The following is a 27345-nucleotide window of genomic DNA, read 5'->3' on the forward strand; positions in this document are numbered from 1 at the left end:
GCTTTAAAATGAGCTGTCATAACCTTTCAATTTATAATCTATATAATTTTGTCAATAATGCTCTAAAAACTATGCAGGTAGTGCTAATCAAGATGTTGTAAATGAGAGGCTGACAACAAAGTTACAGCAGTGCAAATTAATCTCTAGGCGATACACTGGTGCTAAGATGAGCTCCATAGCAACCAGTTGCATCATACTAATATGCCACTTGCTGCAGTGTGACAACATGGTTAAAAGCTATGCATCAATGGATGCCTTGTCATCTTTTTTTGAGTATGTGCCCTCGAGCTACACAACACAACGTGTATAGCTGTTACTTAATGAGCTGTCTTGCGAATGTACCCCTAAGCAGTGTGAGGAGCAGGAGGTTGCGCTGTGCCAGGCTGTGCCTCAGAGATGGATCAGCATACACCAGCTTCCTCAGGATACATATACAAGGCTCCAGCAGACAATCCAAGCTCTGGGGAGAACAACAACATACACACTTGGTGTTTAATTGCAGGGAAAACACAAACAAACACACACAGGCACACACACACATTCTCTTTCCGTCTCCCCCTGCTCTGTCTCACACATATAAAGGCACAGGAGCTCTTTACTGTCACTTCACATAAGCTAAATCCAAATGTAATGACTGCGCAGGTTGCCGGCAGTGGAGGGTTGGAACAAACACGACCTGCAGGCTTCGCTCTTTTACACACTTGTTAGCTGAGACGAATCATTCTCTTTGGCCCCCGTTCTTCCACCAACATGGAGCCACACATACATGATTACCCCTGTTAGCAGCGCAACGTGATTCTGGTTCCTGGGAATGATCAGCAGACTGGAGTAACTAGAGGGGAAAAATCACTGCTGACCAGGGCCTGTCTGACACTATTAACACAGGCCATTTCATTCTTCCATCATGCACGCCTCAGTGGGTTTCCACTACATCTCCTGACTGCACATGTGCTCACATGAGCACATATAAGAGAGGACATGAGCACAAATGGAAGCACTTGTTAGAGCATTTATAAGATACAGGGTTTGTTCTATTTGGCGTCAATTGCGATCACTCGGCACACAACCATTTATCACTTTGCCGAAGCTTGTTTTTACCTTGTTGCCGTTGACACTTCCCATAATGAAAGAAAGGACTTTGTCTGTTATTCCTAGATTCTTCAGCACTGGGTGCATTGTCGTGTCTGCAGGAAAGTAAGAGAGCAATTCACAACACTGACGGTAGACATTTGCATAATCTTCAAATATTTGCTTCCCCTGCTTGTCTTAAACATATGGTTTTATGATGGCACAAGCTCTGCGCCACGCTGCTGCAAAGATCTTTCACTTGTTTATCACACAAATGTTTAATGTTTTTCTTTATCTTATCAAGTAGATCAAATGTATTCTACAATTCAACGATCAGGGATTTTAACCTCTTTTCATGCCGTTGACAATTTAGACACAAAACTACATCATGGAATATCAAGCTATTTGGATGCAAATGACGTTTGTATGACCAATAATACAGCTGTTGTTAAGTGTAATCCCTGTGTTTAATATTAAATTATATTTACTTTCTCTATTCTCTTTTACGATTAACTCACCTTGCAGCACCACAGACAGCTGCTCGGCTGCCGATCTTTTCAGAGAGATGTCGACAGTGTCTGAGGACAGGATACAAAACAGCTTCTCCACGGACTCCACCTAGCCACAGTTCAACACGTTAAGCAAATACGTATTTCTGTTCGGAGTATGTCCTTCTATCTATGTTTGTAGATTCATACCTTGAGGACAGACTTGCTGTTTGTGTCCAGTGACATGTCCAAAGGATTTCTGACACAGTAGAGATTGGGCAGTGTGGAGATCACCGGTTGATCCAGGTCTTGTCTGACTGTTTCAGCTTCATCAGTGTTGGTTAGGTGAGGAATGACTTGTCGCGCTGCTGCTGTTCTCACACTGTTTGGAGGAGAACATTTCACTGAAAATCATACCGACTCAAAAACCACATTTACTTGATAAACCAGCTTTAGAATCTATCTTTAAGCTCTGATCCATAGTTGAAAATGGTACTAGCCTTTCCTGACTTTTTAAATACGGCATCAAAATGACAGACACATCTATTATTAGACAAATCTGTCTGTTGCCAAAATGTTCGAGAGCTTGTCTGCTGCCCAGTGTCTACTGTTAATTTCCCTCTCTATCAATATTCATGGCCTGGGACAGACTGGCTGTTCAACACAGTCCTCACTGAGCTTTTAGATGATTTGATGTGCACACTACCTGACAAGCAAAAGACAGTAGTAACATGTCCATCACAAGTGTTGTAAGACAAATTGTTCACTCTCCAGAGTTTGTTTGAGTCACAAAAAAACCTCATGCTTACACAAACACACACATCTGGGCAGGCACATAACCCACAAACAAACACAGCGACGCACAAATACAAACAAGGACAAAAAAAAAGAAGACAGAAACTCACGCAGGCTGTTTAGTGAAAAGGAGACGGAGTGCTGCTTTTAGTTTGGCTGAGCTTGGAAACACATTGTCTCTTGTCACGTCGGACGTGTCACTTATCAGCAGGACGCAGTTACCCAGGGACTCTTCGGTGCCGGCATAACCCTGCCACACACACACACAGACACACAAAGTTCACACACTGCGTTTGCAGACACTGGAGCAAACAATGGGGAATTCCAGCTAAGCAGCGCAACAGTAAATAAAATATGCATCGCTTTGATTACGGGTGGTTTCATTTCGTCTCTTGTTGACATGGCGGGCCCATCTCTGAATCGCCTCCTTGAATTAAATCACACTTGACAGCCTAGTCAAAATCTCATGTATATTCATGAAGAATTTCCAGGCTTTCTGTTGCCTGAAACTGAACAATTAATAAAAGCTTGTTTTTTTTCCACCCAAAAAGGAAACAATATAACACAGAATATGCAAATGAGAGAATAACTAAATTTTTCTCACTGGCAGCTCAATATGCAGTCTTTGTGGCCCAAGAGCGCTTAAATTGCACTTTTGATCACAGTTGTTTTGATTGCGGAGAACATACCCCTCCCCGCTCCGTTAATATAATGTAATAACTTCCAAATGTGATGCTGCTTTATGAGCTCTGCAGTTGCCGGTACAAATGAAACAGAGCCTCCACGAGAGCACAACACCTGCAATATGGGCATGACCGGGTAAAGTGCCTCGTTGAATCTGTCCCAGGTTGATGCTGTCATCATCAATCGTCCCTTGAGCAGGAATAGCAGGATATCCTTGGCAGCCGCGTTCACCTATAGATCACAGGTAAAGTGCTGAATTCACAAAGGCACTGCTGCTGAGAAGACATTTGCCAACAGGTACAGTAAGTGATAGACTTTCAAACATCTGGATGACATGACGACGGTGAACCCTGACATTTAAGCACAATCCCAGTACCTTTATTCTGCATTGTACAGTATTAATTCCTTAAAACCCTTAAATATACTAGCATATTAAAGAACTTGCCAGAATGAGGGTTCTAATAAGTACCAACAATAACCTACTTTTTCTGCAGAGTCCTGGAGTCCAAACGCACTCATTTCATAGAGCACTCTGTGGTGGAGCAGGAAGTTGATTTCATCACAGGCTCCTTTTTGCTGTCGTGACACATTCTGGATGCCAACGCAGTCCTATGGGTGTATGTAATCAAACAAACGCACACCATGAAGTGTCGCTATCCTCTCACTTGTGCATGCACAGAGAGCTCCGATTCACTTCAAATGTAACCATGCACTCTAGGCAGTGCTTGGTAGAAAGAACAGGAAGACTGATTTCAAATGTCAAGAGGTTTTTTCACAGCAGACACAGCAGTCAAAGATGCTTGATTCATCCATCTTCATTCTACTTATCTACTTAAACAGACTCACATTATTGCTCTTGTACGCGTTAGCCACGAAACCTGTGCACTTATTTAAACACTGACTGTAAATAAAATGGCTTGCTCTGACCTTGAGCAGGTTGAGTGCGCATGTGTACGTATCCATCTTGACGGACGGTAAAGGATGAGACAGCAACTTGAGGAGAAGTTTCTGGCTCTCTGTCTTGAGAAGCGGACTAGGCTGATCAAACTTCCACCTAGTGATGGATGACCAAAAGATGCAATATTTAGACACATGATAAGAAATGACTGACTTTACAATGCAAAAAAAAATAGGATTTTTTTCAGTATCTCACAGGTAAGAGCAGATGTGAACACATTCTTTGACGATGGGTAAGTGCTGGTGAAACGGGAGGCCATTGATGGCCTGGTCTGCCAGCTCCAGTAACTCCAACCAGTTTTTTTCTCCCTTGGTGAGGAAATAAATAAAATAATTAATATTACCAGTCAAGTTCCATGCAGTTTTTCCTCAAGAAATGTATGTTTCTATCTATACCTCAGCTTGTGCTTCCTTGAGAAAGTTGCAAGTGGACTCCATCCAGAGGGCAGCACGGGTCACCCTTGAGTAGAGGTCGTGGTGGTCAGAGTTCACCTGCTCCAAGTAAGCTACTGCTGTCTCTTGCACGCTGGGGAATAAACTCCCCAAAGATGAGTCCAAGCATAGATGGAATACAGCTGTCGCAGTGCTTTCTGGGAGATTGTCACCAGCCTGCGCGGGTAAAAAACTTTAATTTCTAATCTTCATGAAGTAAATAAGTTACAACAGATTTGGTCAAAGAGGCACATACACACCTTCTCAGGAGGGAGGATGGTCTGTAGGAGTTTAATGGTGAATATGGCTGTGCCTGTGTAGGCCATTCTGTGGTGGATCTGAGCGCTGTGAGGAATGTCTGCTGGGTGGCTCTGATGGTAGCTCAGGATATCGCCCAATAACTCCATAAAGGCTTGCAGCTTCTCCTTCTGAAATACAAAGAGACAGAAATGTAGACAAAAGAACACACACGCACCACACACACAAACACACAGACACGTGCACATGTACTCACATCACGTCGTGCGTGTTCATATTCACACACTGACGCACAGCTACTGGCTGAGAGCCAAGGAGAAAAATTGTTCGTTCCAGAGGTTAGGAATTGAATGTAATCAGATTTCAGAGTTATTTTGGGACGAGATACAGATCCACCCTATCTCAGTATGAATAAATTGGGGCAATCTATTCTCAGCCACTTTATTCTGTGAGCAGAGAATGAACAATGGGAGGTAAGCACCAGCAGGGGGCAGTATATGTCCTGTGCTTTGCTGTGGATGGCCTGAACAGTTCGGCCCATTCCCAGAGGAAAAACCTAGAGGTCTGGCACAGAAAAGCTGCTCTCCACATAAAGATGACAAAACAGTTCTCCGTCTCTGGCCATGTATTAAACAGCAGAGGGCCAAGAGGGGCCTGGGCTTGACAAGTGTATAAGTCCCCCTGCAGAGGAACATACTCTTTAAACAGTCAGGGAGGATAACAAATGATTCTGCATGGTAAAGGGAGAAAAAAAAACACACAACAACTTGATACAATTCATTGTGTGGACTTTCTACACAGAATAAATAGAGACATTTACTAAGCCAACAATTCTGCTCAGATACGCCCAGGGGTACAGCCAAGAGGTGTGCATGTACGTGTGAGGGGCTCTTTGTAAGCAGCAGAAAGCCTTTGTAATCTTATATAATTCATTCAGCTCAATCAATTGCCTCAAACAGTTCTCCTTGACAGTTGAGTACCGTATGCCTGTGTGTCTGTGGCAAATTGTCTGGCGGCCAACCCAGTTCCCCTTTCCAGTGAAGTGTATCCATTCATCTACATAAGAGGCTGTCATGAGCCGTGTTTTGACTTGCCAGCTCCATCCCCACCAGGCTGCGGTCGTCCCAGACCAGCTCACAAACGCTGTCCCCGAGCAGGAGGATGGCGTCACAGAGCAGCCCCAGAACACGATGGAACAAACGCGAACCCTCTGAGAAAGAAGAGAGAAAGGGAGTGTGAGAGGGGGGTGGCTGGGTTTGACTAGATCAAATAATTGCTGATAGGGTAGCATCAATGAAGGGAAACAGATGAGTGGATAATTGCAATATCTCAAACAAAAAAAGGGGGAGTAACAGACAGTGATCATTGATCTGTATATTTTAGAAAAATCTGCTCCCTTCCCCTGTTATTAAAACAACTACAAAGACTCCTACCTGTCTTAAGAAGTGGTATAGCATGCTCCATGACGGAAACCGTGAACTGGGCCAGAGTGAGCTGCTGTAACTGCAGCTCCAGGGCATCTTCCGCCCCCAGGCCCGGAAGCTCCAGATGGGCCGTATCTGCAGGTGACTGGGCCGTCTGCCTGGGGGCCTGGGCTGCAGCTCCACCCCTGTTCGAGCTGCCACTGGGTGAGTCACAGAGAGGAGAGGAGAAGGAGACAACTGTAAAATACCTGATCTGGGCTTGGACCGCTCAAATACAGGGAATGACGTATGAGCTGTATAGGGATGGATTTAAAAAAATTTAAAAAAAACGAATATGCCATTACGGGAATCAGAAGCGATTCTTCAACACCGCAGATCAGCCGCTAGAGGGCTCCTGCTGTTATTCATATTCATAAAGATGAATTAAATCCTCCACAGCCTTCCTCACATTGTTTTATCTTCATGTGCGGGTTGCTGTTGTCACTGGCAATGTTGTCATTATCAAAGCCACACAAAAAACCCTACTGCGCACAAGTTTTCAAAACGTATAAGGCTCTCTTGTGATATGTAAGGTCTAATGAACAGCATTGAATACAATAGTGAGGCACACCAAAAACCCTTTTCTCTGCAAAAAGGAGATTTACAGATCTAAAATAATATCACTTACACCTCAAAAGCCAAACTGAGCCCTCACTCCACATGATAACTAATGACTTACAGAGACAGATGCAGTTTATTTTCATCATTCCATTTTTTACAGATATATACACACACACCTGTTGGAAGCTACATCCCCATCTTGGCCATCTCCCCTGGCTCTTTGGCCTGTGCGTCCCACCACAGAGGGTCGGGGTGAGCACTCTCCCCCCGGGGAGGAGGCATTGGAACGCTGGGTCCCCCGCACCTCCTGGGAGTAGGAGAAGGAGGTATTCTGGGACACTGGATCTAACAGCCACAGGGCAAAAGGGACACAATTGAACAATGCAGCGAGGAAAATGAAATGATGAGGATGTTAACATATGGATCAAATTCAATTCAAATCAATTTTAATATCTTACATCATCTTTATTAGGAAAATGTAGCTGATTAATTAATTATTAAGTATTCTGAACATGTTTATACCTGAAAAATGTAAAACAACAGAACTGGATTGAAAATTATTTCGACAATTGTCTTACGTGCAACTGGGAGATTGTGGCTTCATAAGTACGTGCACGGATAAAATAAGCATGCAAAAGTATGTATTAATAGTGTAATCCTCTTCTATCAGCATTAAAAAATACCTGACATATAACTCCTACTGCATACTACCTTGCTTTGTAGAGTAGAAGCTTGGATCTTGATGAAAGCGCAGTCTCCTCCTTAGCCCTGCACAGAGCTGCCGTAGGCAGGAGAGAGACTGCAAGTGGAGGTAGCTCGGCTCACCTTTACCAGCACCCCCCCTCAACAGGGAAAGAAGGTTCTGGAAAAACAGGATATTAGAGGTGAAATAACACTGTGAGTCAGGAATAGAAGCAGTTATATCCACTGAGGATATTGTTGGAATTGGGTAAATATTCTTTCTCATTAAGAAAAAGAAAATCAGAGCCTAAGCTGAGACAATCAATGTTAAACAACTGGGTATAAACTGGAACTTAACTCGGACAGTGATGGAAAAGTCGTAATAAAGTTCACTCAATAAAAAGGGCAGGAGGAATTGAATTATTGAAACAGCAATTTGTTCCAAGTTCAGATTTCCTGCCCTCTGTTGCTAATGATGTCACGTCTCTAAATACAAGTCTTTTAATTTAGCTTAATGGCTCTAGTAACTCAAAGTAGGGGCAAGTAAGGCCATGAGAGGAAAAGTACTTTCCCCTAATGATTTGTTTTTGACTGCTGGGTGACAGTATGCTAATACTGGTCTGAGACCAATGTAGTATAATGCAATGCTCAATTAACACAATAATAATGTTTACAGCGGTTCAACGGGGCAACATGATATCGCCTATGACTCTCTGTCAATGCAATGAAGTGAAGACTCAGATGTTGCTGACGCAAAAATTGTAAATATATGTGAAACCACTTTTTCTAAAGATGGGGAGAGAGCCTGTGTATTAGATGAGTTCAGTACACTAACTGCACACAAGCACACTGACCTTCTAATCTACAAGACAGAGCTTTTAAAATTCCTCCAAAGTGAAAAATAACAGTTAGAATGCCTCCATTTCCATAGAATCTCTGATTTCTAAAAAGAATAGAAGCAAAACCTTCCACCAAGGACTTTCACACCATGCATGAGGCACATCAGGACCAAACTCTTATCCTCACAGCAATCTTGTGCCTGCTCAAGCAAACTAAACCTCCAGAGGCCTCCGCAACCTCCTGCAGGATCAGGGACACTGAATTATAAATTGGTGTTTTGTTCAAGGGCGCTATTTGACAGGTTATTATGTTGAGAATGGCCAGAGTGACCATCCCATAAATCCATTATGAGGTGGTCACGCTAGCCTCTCAAAACAATACACTACATCTAATTGATGTGAAGGATTGGGAATAACAGTTGAAACTGTTGAAAATCAGGGGAACAACAGACAAACCCTGGAAATATTCAATGACGTCTTTTATTTAGTCTCTGTGGAAACCCACGTTGAACAAGTGTGTAGTTTTGGGGTCCACAACAAGCTGTATTTAGCTGTATTTAAGTAAAGAAGACAGTTCAAATGTTCCATCAAGTAAAAGGGATTTGTTTTGAACACTGTCAGAATTTCAACGTACAAATCTACGACCGGCACTGATAGTTATAATCAGCATCACCTTCCTTGCTTTAAAAACAGTATTATTTCTTTGTGTCATGGATTCCACAAGATATTAGAAGAAATCCTTTGAGACTCTGGTCCATGTTGACATGATTGCATTACCTAGGCTTCACACCATTAATGCATTCATTATAAGACGGCAAATCATGGCAATAAAGGGATCCACATGATCAGCAACAATACCTAGACATGCTCTTGCATTCAACAAGTGATTGATTGGTACGAAGGAGCCCAAAGAGTGTCAGGGAAAAAATCCCTAGACCATTACACCACCAGCAGCCTGGACAAAAGGCAGGTTGGTTCCGTGGATTCCTGCGGCTCACTCTTCACCATCTGCAGCCTCAACAGAAATCCAGACTTATCAAACAAGTTTCCAGTCCTCATCTGTCCAGTTTCGTCCACTGCCACCTCAGATTTCTGTTAATGGCTGACAGTAGTGGAACCTGACGTGATCAGCTGCAGAAGAACGTCAGCCTCAAGTTTTGACGTGTTCCTTCTGAGTTGCTTTTCTGCTGACCAGTATTAAAGAGAGGTTATCTGAGTTACCACAGCCTTTCTGTCAGCACCAACCAGCGTGGCCATTCTTCACTGATCTCCCTCATCAACAAGGTGTCTCCGCCTTCAGAACTGGCCGTTTTTGATTATCGCCCTATTATGAATAAACTCCTGAGGCTGTTATGTGGGAAATTTAGGAGGGATCAACAGTTTTAGAAAAACTCAAACCAGCCTGTCAGGTACCATTCATCACGCTCTGCCCATCACCCAACATTAACTGAAGCTCCTGACCTGTGCCTGCTTGATCTTGTTCACTGCTGCTATTTGATAATTACATGAATATGCAGGTGTAGAGGTGTCTCTAGTAAGTGCAGTGTTCCTGAACATGATAAAAATGGCTGTCATTTTGACATGACCTGTTATAGCGTGACATCAAACCTGTGAAAGCTCATGAAGGGAACTGCAACCATTATAGCACAATTAATGGTCCAACTTCATTTCAATTTTGCTTTTTTTGCCTGCTGACAACTCAAAGCCCTTTACAATGTGGGTCTTCTTCACCCATTAATTCATACACATTCATGCATTCATGACACAGTATCAGGAGCAGTAAAGAGTTTAGTGTCTTGCTCTGGGACATTTGGACACACTCTGGAGGTGCCGGGGATTTAAGGAACCTTCTGATCACTAAACGACCGCTCTGAATATACCTAAAAACCTGGAACTCTGTCTGCTACAGCTTTAGGCCACGTTCTTTTCACCGAGGACATGGCAGTGTGACGGTACCTTTACAATACTTGGCCTCTGCAGGAAGATCTCTGGAGGAAAGTCCTGCATAATGACATCGCACAGAAGATCGCATGTGGTTCGCACCATGTTTGGGTTGTTGCTCCTTAGGGAACTGTTTAAATATAATTAAATCAGATAATCATAATAAGGCATTTATTATAATTTTTTTTGATATTGACATGTACTGTCTCTCACCTCTCATTGGATGTAAGTATGTGTCTGTCTGTGTTTGTCAAAGTCAGCCACGGAAACACAGAAAACTTCAGACATCTCACAGACTCGTGCACTGTAAACCAAAAAGAAGATTTTAAGGGGGAAATATTATACTGTGCCTTTGGGGAAAAATTAGAAGTAAACTTGAAGATTAAACCAAGCACATTCAAAGTCTTGAGATGTTTTCAAAAATACTGGCACCTGGGATCTTGTGAGGTGGAACTTCTGTACGAGCTGGCATACTCTTGTGGAAATAGCCCATTTTAGGAAAATCTTCAGGTGGAACAACAGTCAGAGCTAGAGAGGACACATCCGATTTGATTAAAAAGACTTTCAGAACTTGCTAGCATTCGATGAATAAGTAAAGGTACCATCTACATCCCACCTTTCTCCAACATAGGATTATGAACATTTAGTAATATGCAGAAGTCAGACTCGAACCACAAACAATTATTTGGCTCAACTTGTAACACCTGCCAGAGCTGCATCACGTGGTCCATGCGAGTAGACCATTGTTTTGCTGGGGAGAAGCTCAGGCAGGTGGAACAGCTGGTCCAGGGCTCCACTGATGACAGCTCGCAGTCTGGGCTCCACGTTAGGAGACAGCTGAGTGAGGAAGTCCACCGCCCCGACGTCTCTCAGCATCTGGGCTGCACTCGGATGCTTGGGAGCCAAATGAAAAAGTAAATAGTCATGAAATGGAAAATATATTGTTCACAGTAATGTAAAGTGAAGCACTATCGCAGCCATTAGGACGTGTACTTGCACCTAAATGACATTGGGCAGACCTTGATGCGTTCATGGCCCTGATCATTTGTCTGACACAGACCACCCATACCTGTTGGACCTTGTCCATCCCTACACCCCTTCCTGTGCACTCCGTTCTTCCTCTTCTCTCTGTTTCGAATGTAAACTCAGCACTTTGGGTCACCAGAGCCTAGAACTGGAGCACTCTGCCCCCTCACATGCACTGGACTCTACTGGACTGTTCAAATCACAACTCCAAACACATCTGCTTAGATCAGCCTGCCATAGATAAATCATATATATTCTTCACTAATCAGATTTGAACCTTATGCTTTACTTTTAATCACTCTTGTGTTCATGTATTCATGTACTGTAAATTTTATTTTTAATTAATCTTGTGTTACATACAGTACATTGTATTGACAGGCATTTTTATATCTCTTATAACTCGGTTTTTAATGTGTTGTTTTCCTTAGATTGTGCAGGTGTTTATTTGTGATACATTGCAAGCCTATTATTATTATATTTCCTTGGACTACATATTTATAGCATCAGCTGTTGAATATGCTGGCCACTGTTCTGTCATAATTATCTCCCATTAAGATAAGATAAATAAGAAATTATAGTGCCACATTAATTATTATAGTTATGGATATTATATAAACTAATATTCATATATTTTGGGCCATATCACCAAGCTCTACATAGTTGCCCACCTTTGCCAGGGTGGTGAGCAGCTCCAGGACCTGCTCTTGCATCGGCACCTCGGGGAAATTGAACCACTCCAGCAGATACACGAACAGCATCTTCTCCTGGACGATGTCGCAGACGGAGATGAGTGAGTGGTCCAGCTTGGACAAGATGCTCTTCAGAGCCCGGACCCGGATCTCCACCAGCGAGTGGGCTGCGGGTTGTAGAAACACACCGTTAGGATGCTGGGACACAGGTTGTTAATTAGCAAGTTAGCATTTAGGTGAAAGTGCAAAAGGAAGTTAGCTAACGTTAGCGTCACTTGGCTCTACACACAAAACAAAGACAGCTAGCTCACAGCTCACATTAAAACAATATGAGGGGACGTGCTGCTGTGAGCTAACGCCCAACACCTTTTGTTGATAAGTTCTGGTGAAGTTAGCAACTCGGTGCACAGTTAATGAACTTAGCAGCAAAGTTAGCCTACCTATTTTCTTTATGAGGGGGGAGAGCTCCATGTCCAGTGTGTGTTTAGTTTCCCTTGTGGTTAAAACAAAGCCTGAGCTACTATCGAGGATTCTCAGGTGTCATGTCAACAGCGTCTGTGCCCGGGTTGGTTTTCAACGACCGCGCCAACGTCAGAGCACTTCCTGTTCGTGAACGGGCTGCGTTCAAGAGCAGCGTCTGTGCTGCAGACACAGCAACTCTTCAATTGGATTCAATTGTTTTGTTTATAAACAGTGCAGAACCTTTAATAAATATCTGCACTGATTATATTTGTGGAAAAGTTTTCATGTATTTCTGCAATTATATTATATTTATAAACAGTGCAGAACTTTTTATATGCATATGTTGTTATTGGATTTCTAAACAGAGCTGAACTTTTTAATTTATACCTTCACTGATTTGATTCCACACAGCGCAGACATGATTATTGATAAATGCATTGATCTTTATATATAAACAGTGCAGAACTTCTCTCAAATATTTTTACTAATTATATTTTTAAACATGGCAAAAGTTATCATGTATTTCTGAAAGTATTATATCTATAAACAGTTCAGAACTTTTCAGATAGCTGCACTGTTTTTATTCATAAACAATCTAGAACTTTGCATAGATACACGGTAATGAGCATTTTCAAAACAACATAAAATTAAATATGTCATTGAAGACAACAAGCCATTTGTGCCAGCTGCATATATGTCAAAACAAACAGACAGAAATACTCTACATTTCCGAAACACAAAGCTAAGTGGCAGTAACCTAAACCACCCAGAAGGCATATGACGACATAAGATCCTCAATTCCTAAATGTATTTACTTTATTTTTATTATTTATGTTAACATTTTATTTTCAAATTCGTTTGTTTCTTATTGTGACTTTTGGCTTTTTTTTGGTCATTGTCTTGTAGCTATGGTGGTTTTTATATTGCCTCACTTTTTCAATAAAATCTTTTAAATAGTTGAACATAGAATATATTTTTGATCTATGTACATTTAGAAACTTTATATAATAAAAGTGATCGATAGCCCTAACCCTAAATCACAATTGATCAAATTACACCCTCAGAAATCCTATCTCACGATATCCTATCCTTTCAGCACGACTTATAAAAGTGTGCCACATGAGAGCAGAACACAACTTTCATCTGATCTTCTGAAACACTGTGTAAACACGCTAGAGCGATTTCTCTGGCCGGGATCATCCGTGTTTCAAAGCGTGTTTCAAAAATCAATGACACCTTTTGCGATGCTGACACGTTGAGTGAAGTTTTGACTGCAGCCACATTATCCTGTCATTAAAGTAATCTTATCAAACATTGATATTCTCCAAAAAATCGGATTTGATCTGCGTCGCCCCTTAACAAGTGCAGGCATAAATTATTTCCATACTCTGTGTGTAAATGAATCAACTCCACGTGATCTCACACTCGAGATGTGATGTGGATATGATCAGCCGACAGGGTGATAATTAACTAACTTAGCAAATGATAATTTGGTCCGACAATTATATGATCACACAGCTTTTGAGAATTCTGGGGGGATTTCAGCCCATAATTAATTTTGCCATGGACGGTATGTTCTTTATCGCCTCGATTCTTTAAGGGGTAAAAGGGAAACAATAATTCATGCCTGACTGGTTTAGGGACATTTTGTACCAACATATTCCATCAGTTTCTCTTTAAGTGACTTCAAATGTAGATACAGCTTTTTTCTCACAGTCTATGAGGACATTACTTATACATCACTTTGTTGTAGAGCTTCATATATCTCATTTAATGCAAAGCAAGCCACATATCCCCATGTTTTTCTCCAGCTTTACCATTACACTAAATTGAAAATCGTTACACACACACACACCTTCAGCTTTGTGTGATGTGCAGTGTTTGAAAACCTTTGCATCTCGACCAGAATTTTAAATAAGGTTTTGTGGGTTGGAACAAAGGTTTTCTGCACAACACAAGTCATATTGATGGACCTGCCAGAGGCTCCATTGACCTGTGGAGGTTAAAAAAATGTTTCCCTCTTCCCCCGGTCTCTCATAGAGTATATAGACTGAGTTCCTATGAATGTTTTTTGACATTCTACAGATGTACAAGAGCACAGAGTGAGAGCTCAGACATCCAGACAACTGAGGAGGCATTTTCTACCTGAAGCAAAAACACAAACACTAATTCAGACTAGGAGTTCTCCATACCTGTTGAGTCTTAAAATTATTTATTGGACAGCCACTGCGGGGATTCATTTGTCATAATCAGATGCAGACAAGAAGCTAAATGTCACTTTGAATAAATGAAAATGAAGGGTAAGGTTTATGTCATTTAACCCTGTACATTCCTAAATCAGGCAAATGCTTTTCCCATAACTGTCAGATGTGTTTGTCGCTAAGGCTGAGGAGGTAGAGCGGGTCACCCACTTTTTAGATGGTCGCTGGTTCGATCTAGTTTCCCTTATTCAGTGACACTGAATTCCAAATTGGCATAAGTGTTTGAGTGATGTGAAATAGACTATTTGAATGTGTGGGAATGGTTGAATGACACTTTCAGTGGTCATCAAGAATAGAAAAGTGCTTTATAAATATATACAATTTACCACTCCCTCCATTCACTACATTGTAACTCTGAGCTACTTTATATAAATGCACATTGAGCTCAGAGGGGTTTTGTACTTTCATCTGTTAATAAATACTGCTTCAGGATCTTAAACAATGTAAATCACATGAGTCAATTAGTTTTTTAACAGTCTGAATTACTCATACGTCAGAAATCACCTGAGGCTGTTCATGAATGTAATTCTGATCCCTGAGTGGAAATCATTCCAATTTAAACAATGTAAATCCAGATTCACCCTTGAAGCTTCTCTGAACTCACAGTTACATTTTGAGTCTTTGTCACAAAAGGTGGACCGAGGTCATGGAGCACTAAACTACTTATGTACATTTCAATTTTGGAGAAATTTGACGGGAGCCAGAGGTTTTGACACATGAGTTGAAAACATGGAGCAAAATCACAAAGACTGTTGCAAAATCACTTAGGTGGGGAGGGCCATCAAACCTTATATTTCACATTTCAAAGAATATTGACCTTTTCTTTGTAACACATAGGGTTTATTTCAAAACATGTACTGAGTTGCTGGAACTTCCCCTTCCCCTTTTCTAACCGCTTCCTCTAATATTTTCAAGCTCTTTCATGGGATTTTAAAAGTGAATGTAAATAGAAATAATCCATGTCTCACCAAATGTTTAACAAGAGCTGCTGCAAAAACACAGGTTGTTGCCCTTATGACTATTGATGCATAAAGCAAGGTCAAATCAGTGCATTAATCTTGTTGCTAGTGTTCTTGTCCATAATTCAAGACCTCATATGGCAACAAACTGCAAGGAGGTACGAGCAGAATTAATAACGTGAAATCAAGGGTGACGTTATGACAAACTCCACGAACTGGAGCCAGCACAAGTTATTCATTATTTGAACCAGACAACAATTTGGACTGAGTTCAAGTCTGTATCGCTGAGTCATTACATTGTATGTATACACAGCTGGTGTAGCGAATGCATCTTTAAAGACCTCTTAGCTAAGCAGGAGGGGGGAAATGACACCAAGGGCTGATTTAGCCATTGGTCACTTCATTTTCAAACAAATTGCAGAAAGAGAAAATCTGCTGAAACTGAGAGGAGGAAAAGAAGGAGGCACAGGTGCGGACGCCATCCCTGCCGCAAACGCTCAAACCGCATTTTTAAGGCGAACCCTTAATTGTTATTCCACAGTCACTGCCGAAACAAGAGCCCAAGTGGTCCCAGTGGCCCCGTCACTGTTTGACACGCCTGCTGTACCCGTCTTCCGCTCTGCTGAAAGTGTTGAGGATATGAGGGTGGGCACCCTCCCCCCCATACAAACGTCTGCAACAGATTGGAGTCAGAAGACTGAGTCGAGCTGAGGCAAGCGCGGACATATTGTGCAAATAATTTATGGCTGATGCAGCATTCATTTGAAATTAAGATGAAACGCGGTGAGCCTCCCCTGATGTAGAGGTATCTCATTAAACAGGGGGGTCCACTGGGTGTCTGCAAACTCCCCCTTTACTTGAGATTCAGTATTTTGAGTTGTGTGTTTACATAAACTCAAATGTTATCACAGTGATGACTTTTTTAAAGACAGAGATGCTCCACAGCCGTTTAGAGGTTGTGCTCTGTGGTCACGCGGATCCTCAATACCTGTCAGACTTATAAGAGGAAGATTTCATTTATGTCCTCCTATTAAAAACTATTTGATCTGTTTATCCTGTCATAATAAAAGAGACTGGGTTGTGACCTCAGCTGAATGTTTACTTGTTCTTACTCTGCAGCAACAAATGTCAGACCAAAGTTTGTTTGTCGGGGTCTAATTTAGATGGCAGAGAAACTACATCCACTACTCTCCGATGTCCTCGCCGCTGTATCTAAGTGCTGCCACCCAGCCCCCTCCTGCTTCTTTTTTCCCCCTCCACCATGCAGCCCTTCCCTCCTGTGCCAACACATCAAGTGAAAGCAGCCTGATCAACCCTAATAGGGCCTGGTAATTAGAGTCTTTGCATAGAGCCTGTCTGCACGCAGCTGCCCTAAGCAGGTTGGGAAAGGACTGCCATATACTTGACAGTGTGGAAAAAACAATGTAATGTTCGGTGTACAGGCCAAATTAGCCCGGCAGTGGTAAACACATTCTTCTTTAAAACAATACTGACACTAATTAGCCGAGCAATGTATCATTTCAGAGTTCAAGTTTTAGTTGCTGCATCAAATACTTGAAAATACTTGGAGAGCTAACTTGATGTTTGGGGAATACAAATGAGAAAGAGCTTATTCATGCATAAATGCTAAGGAACCAGCATTAAAGGGAAAATAAAGTGTAGTACGTGATATTTCAAAGGTTAGGTGTGGTTATATGACTTACTACAACAAGAAAACAAGAATAAAATAAACGACCTGTTTTTACATTTTTTTTATTACCTATAAACCTGCAGGGGTAGAAAAAAAATTGATTTGTTTTAATTTCTGCTTTACATGCTGCATACAAAGCGTGTCATCTAAATCAACCACTCTACATTAGGTTGAATGAAACAAACAATATTTGATCCATATTATAAGTTTCAAGCTATTTGGTTAAGTTGCACTATGAGAAAAGATTGAGTCACAACAGATTAGGTCAAAGACTGGTTGGCATATTAGTGGTTTAGGACAATTAAGACAGACATGCCAACTGTGTCACACTAAATCTTCCCACACAGCCTCCTTATGAAAAGGCCTGATTATTTGGATTGTGCACTTGTAAATGCTCTCTGAGGGATTGCAGCACTATGTTTAATAATACTCAGTCATTAGGCTTATCTGCTGTTGTGAGTGAGCTGAATAGACTTTGTCCTATTCTCAGTTGTGCAGTTGATAATATTCAGTCAATTTTCTTTCCCAGTATTGTGCTGCGACATACTCATTCCCACTTCTAACACAACACTTCTTTGAATGTTGATGGGATATTCTTCAAAGCTGTGGAGTCATGTGTAATGTAGCACGCTCCATACGTGTAGTTAATGTAGAGCATGTTATATGGTTATATAGGTTGCCACAGATACATCTTTACATTTTTGTTTATCAAAACAAAATAAAGCACGTATATAGCTGTATTTAGGACATTACTGTATGTATACAGAGACATGTATTTGTATGCAGCCGGCAGTAGATTAGAAAGATCAATACATTGTTTGTGTTGGCCATTGTCATCCGTCTTGTTTATTTCATTAGTTTTCACAGAGCATGTTTGGTTTTTGCAACACATTGCTCAATGGGTGGGACTGAGAGCTGCCCAGCATAACCACATCCTTCTACTTGAGTAACTGAGTGAGCAAACCCGTTGGAGCAGTTATATAGCTCAGCATATATATACAGTATGTACACAGTATATGAATTGTGGCTATTTATGGAGTTGTTACTGCTGTTAGTGGCGCTGTCCTTTTTGCTGAGCTTGAGAGGAGAAATGTGTTTTTCTAACTGCGGCCAACAATATTATTAATTATCACAATATAATTTGCATCAATAGCAATACAACCGAAACCTAATTAATATATCGATATATTGCTTATGCGCTTCCTGTGCAGAAGCCGTCTGCGCACATCCTGTGTAGGATAAATTTAATTTAATTTACATTTCTTAATTAATTTTTTTATAATTTACATTTTTTCAGGCAAATGAATTGGCTTTTTGAGGGCTTTGACATGCTCAAATTCTTACCAAAATTTGCAGAAAATTTGAAAGTGGTGACCATGGTGAAAATTTACTTTTTCCCAAATAAATTAAAAAAATTTTTTTTAATTTAATTTAATTGTTGGATGTCCTCGTTCAAGTTTAGCTTCTCAGGCTGACTTCCTACATGCACAGTCCAGGTGAGGCCTCACTACTGCACTAATCGACAACAACAACAAATCCCTGGTTATTATTATTATTCAGGCAAAATAATTGGCTTTTTGAGGGCTTTAACATGCTCAAATTCTTTTTGTTATTGTTGTCATTCTTATTATTCTTCTTCTTATAATTATCATCATTATGATTTGTATTGTTATGATATCCATGCTTTCTCCTGTGTGTGGATGTGCAAGTTGCTGCTGCTACTCTGAGGCTGATTCGCTGCCTCTGACTCTGCTCCCACAATTCAACAGGCAACAAAGGAAGAAAGGAAGAGGCCACCGAGCTACCAGGTGTTAGCCGAGCCCAGGCTCCGAGATGACACCTCATCGTGTCCTTGTGCTCGACGCGGTCAGGAAAACCTCTGGATCCGGACAGACGAGCAGCTGGATGCTTCCCTTCGAGCGCAGGAGCTGAGTAGAGCAAAGGTAACGCCAATGTTTTCGGTAGCACACCGCTAACAAAGCTAGCCTGAGGTGGTAAGCTAACATTAGCCAACAATCGTGAAGCAGCGACGCTTTTAGTGAACGTGCTGCTCAGGACAGATGCCAACACCCCGGGTTTATTTCCCTAAACTCCACCATACAACGACTACACAATATGCACTGTCTGTAGGTTTTTAAATGCACCATGTAAGGGGATATGCTAACAATCTAAATGGCTGTTAGCCGCTTCGTGTTAGCATACAAGCCAGCCCACCTCTGTTAAATGGGCTAGCTAAAGCAGACACGCGTGTTTGGGGGCTTCTTGTTGTAACAGCTGGTTTTTATTAAATGAAGAAGTGATCGGGGCTTGTAGTTGTATTGTGTTTCTAAAGGAGCACGCTAGCAGACAGCAGCCAGGCAAGAGGCATGCTGTTGTGTCAGTGGGCCTCGTCAGGTCAGGACAACCCAGGCTAACGTCGGTGGTTGTTTTGAAGTGGTGATACAGATGCTTACAACGCGTTTTGTGTATTAAATCCCACGTAAATCAGACGCGTGGACGTTTTCAAACGAGCTGTCTGTTTCCTCCACAGCATCAGATGAGAGGTGGTGGAAGTGGAACTTGACCCATTCAACTGAGTCACCATTTTCCTGCACATAATGGTGAGTAATCACATTGCAGCTGTCTTGATTATCAAGCAGCTTCATTCCAGTGTCTCCACAGACTGTTTGAGTCTTGGTTGCCCCGAGCTGAGTCTATTTGACAGATGTAAATGAAGTGACTGCCATTTATTTAAATCAAACCATGAGTTCAATTCAGTGTGGTCAGCGAGTCGTTGGACAGCAGCCTAGGAAATCGCTTATTTACTGGAATAATCGCAGTGATGCACAAGTGCTTGCTTTCCGCCGATCGGCTCCTTATAAGTGGTTGTATTCCCATTGACAGAGCTGTGTAGGAGCTGTAGCCTTTTATATTCGAGAGGAGTTGTAAACAATGAGGCATGGAAGTGATCCTGAACACCCATCTGTAATGATCAAGGAGCTCTAAGGGCTGAGTAGTGACAGAAGCACGGAGCATCACCAGGGAATAGCCAAGCAGATGTTGATGTCTAAGACACAACAAGTCCATGGTTACTAAGGATGTGCAACCAGATAATAAACAAAGACTTTACTCCTGTTTATGTAAGTTGGGCTCTTTATTAGGTCCACCTAGGGGCCCGGATCACCTGGATTACATTGATGGAAAGATGGTCAGATTAAAACTTGAATGTATTCATTGAAAATCTTTTAATTTTAATCAGTTGCACTGCATAGAGATAAAAGCTGAAATGATAGGTTGATCACCAGAAAGAATATCCAGCTATTTAAATAAACTATTCATTGTGTTAGTGATTTTTCAGGCTAAAATGTTCATATCTAGTCTTCTCAGGTGTGAAGACTTGATTTTTTAAAATATAGGTTTATTGAGAGACAACATTTTATAACAATATGCTGGGCTTTAGGGGAATTATTCTAGCAATAATAAGTTTATATTCATTTTCTGCTTGTCGCACATTTTACAGACCAACTGAATAATTGTCTAATTATGAAACAATTTTCCTTATTATTGAAAAATGAAATTAATCAGCATTTGCCACCCTGACTGAGATAATACAGCAAAACTAGTTGCTGTTGAAATACCCGGAGACTGATTTAATTGTGTTTTAACATGCTGTGTTGAATCTTTTCCACGTCCTCTGTTTTGCATAGTGTTAATGGTCATGAGTCTGTGTTACAATCTGTACAATCCAGCTTTTTCCCTGAAGTGAGTGTTAATGACTGAACTTAAAATCTAATCCTGTGCGTTGTTGTTCTTTATTCTGCAGGGTTCCATGGTTCCATTGTATGCATGACTTGTTTTGTGTGGCCTGATGGGAGGACACTGTGGATAGTACTTTCATCGGGATACCAGCAGAGCCATCCCATGCCGCCACGTTGGAGGGCCTGTCAGAATGAAGAAGATAAGCCTTAAGACCATCCGCAAGTCCCTCAGCATTAAGGGCAAAGAGGAGGGTGACTTTGTAATGCTCCAGCAGCCCTCGGTGACTCCAGAGTTTTCGAAGGAAGAGTCACTTTTTGGGGGCTGCTACACCAAAGACCCCGCTGGCTGTGACCTTGGTTTAGAAGAGGACAAGGGGGGTCAGAATAAGGGCCGCTCAAAGAGTGAGAGCCTGATGGGATCACTGAAGAGGAGGCTGTCTGCCAAGCAGAAGGCGAAAGTGAAAGGTGGCTCCTCTGCTATAGGCTCAGTGGATGATGATGACAACTTCTCATCCTCCTCTGTGCCGATCAGCTTCACCGAGGGGAAAGCCCAGAGACCCCTGAGATCTGCATCCTTACGAAGTCACCATTATAGCCCCTCACCGTGGCCTCTGCGATCAGTCAACTCTGATGATTCCTGTATTAAGATGGAGGTAAAAGTTAAAGCCATGGTTCACTCACCCAGCCCCAGTCCCAGCTTAAATGGTGTCCGGAAAGAATTTCATGATTTCCAGATGGAAGGGCTCTTTCAGGATCAAGCAGAATCCTTAAAACATCTCCAGCAGCCTCAAAACGGTGAGCTGCATCTAAATATTGATGAAAATGATGTGCCTGTGGGTCTGGGGTTGACTCCCCAGGACTACATCCAGTACACAATGCCTTTAGATGAGGGAATGTACCCGGAAGGGTCCCACTCTTTCTGCCTGGACAGCTCCTCTCCTATGGAGGTGGTGGCTGAAGCAGACAATGGGTCCCTCCACACAGACCAGGGACAAGAGGAACATGAACTGGTGTGTGAAATGCCTCCGGATCTCTTCATGGAAACCTCAGTTAATAGTCTTCTCATCGGTTCCGCTGGTGTAATGCTCCAAAGTTCCAGAGTAGAGGTCCCGCCTCCCCTCTCTCCACTCCTGCCACCCATGATAAGTAATGGACACTTCCCGAGGACTTTTTCTGGGTTCAGTTCGTCAGACAGCCAGGTCGCTGAGCGAGTAAGACATCACCTCAACTTTGACCCAAATTCAGCTCCTGGGGTCAGTCGGGTATACGAGTCAGTCCAGAGGAGCGGGCCAATGGTCGTTACCAGCCTGACGGAGGAGCTAAAGAAGCTGGCAAGGCAGGGCTGGTACTGGGGCCCCATCACACGCTGGGAGGCAGAGGAAAAGCTAGTCAACTTGGCTGACGGCTCATTCCTGGTCCGAGACAGCTCAGATGACAGGTACCTGCTCAGCCTAAGTTTCAGGTCACAGGGCAAAACCCTCCACACCCGCATCGAACACTCCAACGGGCGCTTCAGCTTCTACGAGCAGCCCGACGTTGAGGGACACACGTCCATTGTCGACTTAATCGAATACTCTATCAGAGACTCAGAGAATGGAGCCTTTTGCTATTCCAGATCTCGATTACCAGGGTCTGCAACCTACCCAGTCAGACTAACCAACCCAGTGTCTCGGTTTATGCAAGTGCGCTCCCTGCAGTACCTTTGTCGCTTTGTCATTAGACAATACACAAGAATAGACCTAATCCAGAAACTGCCCTTACCTAACAAGATGAAAGATTATCTGCAGGAGAAGCACTACTGAGGACACACACAGGACAGTGGTAGCAATTTGCACTTTTGGGTTCAGTTAAGAGATTTAAACAAGGTTTACACACAACCACAGTTTGGAGAAGATTGGTTCCGGTGGCTCTTGATTTGTGTCCAGGTGACTGTTTAGTCCTCCATTCCACTGTTCTGGGGTTTCTTCTCTAGTCGTAGGAGGCTACTTAGAAACATAGGCCAGCACATAATCTATCGCAAAAATATCCTAGAGGTTTACAGCCAAGTCACCATAGCTGCATACATTAAATGTAGACATTAGGCATGCATTGGGATGTACTGTTAAGTGTAACATCAAGCTGGGGGGGGCAGAGTGGATTTTCAGAAGTTTGCCATCTGCATATATGTTTGGCCAGTGAGGAGAAATAAGATTCCACCATCGATTTGAAAAAATCATTGAATTTCGTCCACTACATGATACATTTCAGAGATGGTTTCAAGGATGGAATAGTGTTGCTACAGTGAAAAGTTTTAATCAAATGTTAGGCTCTCTGATGACTGACTGAGTTTGTTCGTCTTTTGCATCTTATTGTTTATTAGCTTATACAACATTACCATGTTTGTCAGCATGACCTGACCACCACCCTGCATTCAAAAATATGCAGTTAAAAGTTCAAATTGCAAGAAATGAAAATGGCCAACTTTAACCAAAATCTTTATTTTGCTAAAAATTTCAATCATCACATTGTCAGATTTAAATGAATTTAAGCTAACCACTTTTTCAGTGGATGCATTTTCTTCTTGAAGTATTAAAAGTCTCTGTCATGGCAAGTTACACCAGACATATTATAAATACATCAATTTGGAAAGTGTAAAATCCTTGTCAGTCACAACATTAACATTTTGATGCAAAACACGTCCAAGTTATGTTAGTTTGTCAGAGTAGCGTTGAATTGTATGGCTGCATGTAGCCATTATATAATGTGCAAGCCTAAAGGTACTAATGATGCTGGATTTTCATGTTGTGCTGTTTGTAGAAACGGCATCGATTTGATGTATAGACGTTTTCAAAGTATGTTAATGTTAAAAAGTTCAATCTTTCTGCATTAGGAATGTTACAAAAACCGCACAGCAGCTCAGGCTCAGCAACTTTGTCACTGTGTGTAATGCTCATATCTGCATGTAGTCAAGGCTTTAAGACTCAATCAAGGGCACAGTCGAGTTCCTCTCAACGAGCAGAGATGTCACAGTAAGAGGGCGGAACATATCGGCCGTGTTGTTTTAGTGCTACACCTCGTAACAGGCTGTTCAATGCACAATTGCATTAACCTAAGACGGTTTATATGTGAAAAAAATTGCCCTCGATTACGCCACAACTGAAAACAGATTTGCAGTCAGTGGAGCTGAATCTGCTTGTCGGGACGACTGTGTCTTGGTCTCTTAATGGCAGCCATGAGCTGAACCCAGATCACAGAAATGTCAAAAAACGGTGCAAAACGTTTATTCGGGAAAGTAAGGGTTCGGTCCTCCTCGCAGACTGGGAGTAGCGGTAGTTCCATCACAGCTGCATGGCGTCATTAGTGTCATATGGGTTGCAAGGCCATTGGGATAAAAAGCAGTTTTTGCCATTGCTTGTTCACGTCGTCCACTGTCGTCACCGAGCTGCATTACCCCACAGATTGTCTCGCTTCTAGGCTGTTACTGTGCCAGAGTAAAGGGAAGAGCACACAGAATGCTACGCAAGTGCTTTATATGGATACTTTGACAGGGAATTGTTTTTTCACAATATGAATGAGCATCTTTTTTGACATCAGTGTCCTTACAAGTATTTGGAAAATGGTCTCTCGGGCAACATAGGTAGGTTGTTAGCGCTTAGTTCTAGTTTTAGTTAGTCCGAGGAAGTCACCATGATTCTAGCACAGCAGAAATTAAGATAGGAACTTTGAAGGGTGTTGCATGTTTAAAGACTTAGCATTTTAACGCTTTGAGTTGTATAGGAATGAAGGATCTAGGATGTGTGTTTGGCTGTGTTAAAGGATGTTTTTTTTTTTTTCTGTGTCACAAACATTGGCTGGACATTCTGTGTACAAGAAATGCAGTTTTCTTTTCAGTGAGTTATTCTTTTTGACATTTGCCATCTGGGGGATGGGGGCTGTACAAAGGGAATGTACGCTTTGTTTGAGGTATCCATTTGATCTGCCTGCAAACCAGTTTCAGAAAGCATGAGAATCCTGAAAAAAAACCTACATTGACACATTTTTTGCACTTGAAAATCCCCCACGACACACTTGGATCCTCTCCTGCCAAGAGTTGTCCTTCAGATGGCATCTTGAGAAAAAAGAAAGAGAAGAAACAAAGTCACACATTTGTCCTCATGTGTTCATATAAATGTTTAGATGAAGTCAAGATTGTTTTGTTTCTGTCATATCTGTGGGATATAAAGGGTAAAGGCACCAGCATCATATCTAAGCCTCTGCTAATTCTCATGGGCTGTCAGCGAATGGGATCACGGCAAGAATGTGGATGTAAACTTCATTTGACAACTTCTTTTGGATGCGTGTGTATGTGTTTGATTTGAAATGTGAAAGTAAAATCGTTTTAGTCTCTTTTTAATACAATGTTGTTTTAATTGTATTTCCGTTTTAATTTGCAATTGGTCACCGGAGTTTGACGAGCAGGAACCAGTTTCTTATGGCGTTGCTGCTGTGATTTTCTTTTTAATACTAGTTTATTATTAAGCATTATTGCCTTCGATGTTTGATTCCAGAGGTCGATGCTTGTTGATAACAGCTGTCTAGCACTTAACAAGCTCCACGATTTTGGTTGTGCATGAAGGTAATTGTTTACAACGTTGTTTGGAAATGCCCCATTTTCTTTTTTCTGTTTTGTTTTGTTTTGTTTTGTTTTGTTTTGTTTTGTTTGTATTTTTAACCTTTTTCTCACATGAACAGCTTGGTACAATTTGACAACTTTTTCTTTCATTTAAATGTGTTAGACACATTTGTGCTGCTGATGGATATGATTGCCTTTCTTGTATTTAGCAGTTGGGAAACAGAATGTCACCGGTGTAGATGTATGTACACGTAATGACTCTGGTTATCATCTTGGGAGAGCAAAGCAGATTTGCAATTTGTTAACAACTGTAGTCAGTTAAAAGAGCATTAGTAGCGATTAGAAAAACCCTCTGTAGAATCACCAGTTCACTCCAGTTTACATTGGTTGTCAACTGTCCACTTTCCAAAGTAGATGGTCTTTTTGTATTTTTCTTTTGGAAAAAAATCAACAGTGATTTATTGCACATTTTGGATACAGTTCAAGAGTTTTTTGTATCTGCCAATTATAAATTATAAATAAAAAAAACTATATTCTACTTGTCTTGTTTGTTTCAAACTCTTTACACTCTCACATCGCTGCACACAGAGGTTGATTCACACCATTGCCTGGTTAATGCACTTAACGATAGCCTGATCATGCTTGCATCTGTGTTAATAGATCAGATGAAGGGGGGGTCTTAAGAAGATTCTACTCCACAGTGAGTACAAATTGGCAGCTGATTCCAGAGCTCTGGTTGCCTAATTTGCGGAGACAGTCTGGGGGAGGTCTTTAAACATAACTGAGCGAGGCAGAGACTCTGGGGACAGATTAGCAGCAGTGCTACCAACCTTGCTTTAACTTCACTTTAAGGCGACTCTGGAGAAACACAGAGTGAGTTCTTGTGTTGTAGATGAGGAGGAGGAGACGACGTGGGGGGGTGGGGTAATGGTGTCGGGGTTTGGACTTGGATCTGCTGAAACATGGCCTGCATGATGATGAGGAGGTAGGCTTTGTTAACTGCTGTGTCTGACAGGCCTCTCTAGGCATCTGAGGTGACGATACACAACTGTTTACTCTCTCTGGCCCGATTCGCCATGATTTATTCATAGCACACGTTGGTGGTCGCATGTCATATAGAGATGCCTCCCATCATAAAAGGGCTCATCTCTGCCTTCCTCTGTTATTTTTATTTATTTATTTGCAAACTATTTATATTCAGAGTTTAACGGGAGAGCTGTTATTTTGCTGGGAGGAGAGCGACTTGTCATGACGCGACACGGCGTCGTGGCAGTTGAGGATTTCTCTGCAATCGAGATATTGTGCAAGATTTCCAGCTCGTAGCCAGGGTGTTGCCGATACTCACCCAGGCTGCTTTATGTGAGTGTGGTTCTGGTTTTAAAGTGAAGCTGGAGCTTTAGAAAAAAGCAATTTAACAGCTAATGTTTTGTTTGTTTGAACCATAAAAGAAGTCGAGGTTATCAGTTTAGCACTGTCTGAGAAACGCTCCAGAACCACAGAAAATATAAAAATGGCCGTAGACTCCGGCTCCGCAAAGTGAAGCCAATGCAGAGGTGCCTGAAAGCTATATGTTAGGTTTCAGATGAAATATAAGTCAGTTTCTATAGATCTAGATATTTTCTATGGTTCTCAAACCAATGGATGACATCGTGGTGAGACTCGCTTTGTCCGGGAGGCTCACTGTGTGAGTCTTAAACCACCACACTTTGTTTTTTTGTATTGATTAAAATACTGAGGTTGTGTTACTTGGCCAGCTATAGGGG

General features: G+C 41.8%; 2 protein-coding genes across 3 annotated transcripts in view; one reads left to right on the forward strand and one right to left on the reverse strand.

Annotated features, from left to right (window-relative positions):
* rttn (rotatin) overlaps positions 1–12356 on the reverse strand; it is a 32107-nt gene extending 19751 nt beyond the window's left edge. Inside the window, exons 1-21 of the mRNA XM_061093842.1 lie at positions 12323–12356; positions 11862–12049; positions 10872–11061; positions 10600–10695; positions 10381–10471; positions 10183–10297; positions 7418–7568; positions 6883–7051; positions 6116–6306; positions 5777–5892; positions 4685–4852; positions 4389–4601; positions 4189–4301; positions 3963–4089; positions 3519–3644; positions 3150–3266; positions 2462–2601; positions 1767–1938; positions 1587–1686; positions 1099–1184; positions 343–460 (exon numbers count right to left, since the gene is read on the reverse strand). Coding sequence (XP_060949825.1) covers positions 343–460; positions 1099–1184; positions 1587–1686; positions 1767–1938; positions 2462–2601; positions 3150–3266; positions 3519–3644; positions 3963–4089; positions 4189–4301; positions 4389–4601; positions 4685–4852; positions 5777–5892; positions 6116–6306; positions 6883–7051; positions 7418–7568; positions 10183–10297; positions 10381–10471; positions 10600–10695; positions 10872–11061; positions 11862–12049; positions 12323–12353 — 2818 coding nt within the window. The 5' untranslated portion in view covers positions 12354–12356. The remainder of the gene's footprint in view (positions 1–342; positions 461–1098; positions 1185–1586; positions 1687–1766; positions 1939–2461; positions 2602–3149; positions 3267–3518; positions 3645–3962; positions 4090–4188; positions 4302–4388; positions 4602–4684; positions 4853–5776; positions 5893–6115; positions 6307–6882; positions 7052–7417; positions 7569–10182; positions 10298–10380; positions 10472–10599; positions 10696–10871; positions 11062–11861; positions 12050–12322) is intronic.
* Positions 12357–19034: 6678 nt separating this feature from the next.
* Positions 19035–26079, forward strand: LOC133027105 (suppressor of cytokine signaling 6). Of its 2 annotated transcripts, XM_061094131.1 has the most exons (3): positions 19035–19197; positions 19785–19854; positions 21057–26079. In XM_061094131.1, exon 3 carries the CDS (start codon positions 21183–21185, stop codon positions 22791–22793), a length of 1611 nt encoding a protein of 536 aa, XP_060950114.1. In that variant the 5' UTR covers positions 19035–19197; positions 19785–19854; positions 21057–21182; the 3' UTR covers positions 22794–26079. The 2 variants fall into 2 exon arrangements, with proteins under 2 accessions (XP_060950114.1, XP_060950115.1); XM_061094132.1 differs by lacking the exon at positions 19785–19854.
* Positions 26080–27345: the final 1266 nt, after the last annotated feature.

The sequence above is a fragment of the Limanda limanda genome, chromosome 20, assembly GCF_963576545.1.
Source record: "Limanda limanda chromosome 20, fLimLim1.1, whole genome shotgun sequence".
Taxonomy (NCBI): Eukaryota; Metazoa; Chordata; class Actinopteri; order Pleuronectiformes; family Pleuronectidae; genus Limanda; species Limanda limanda.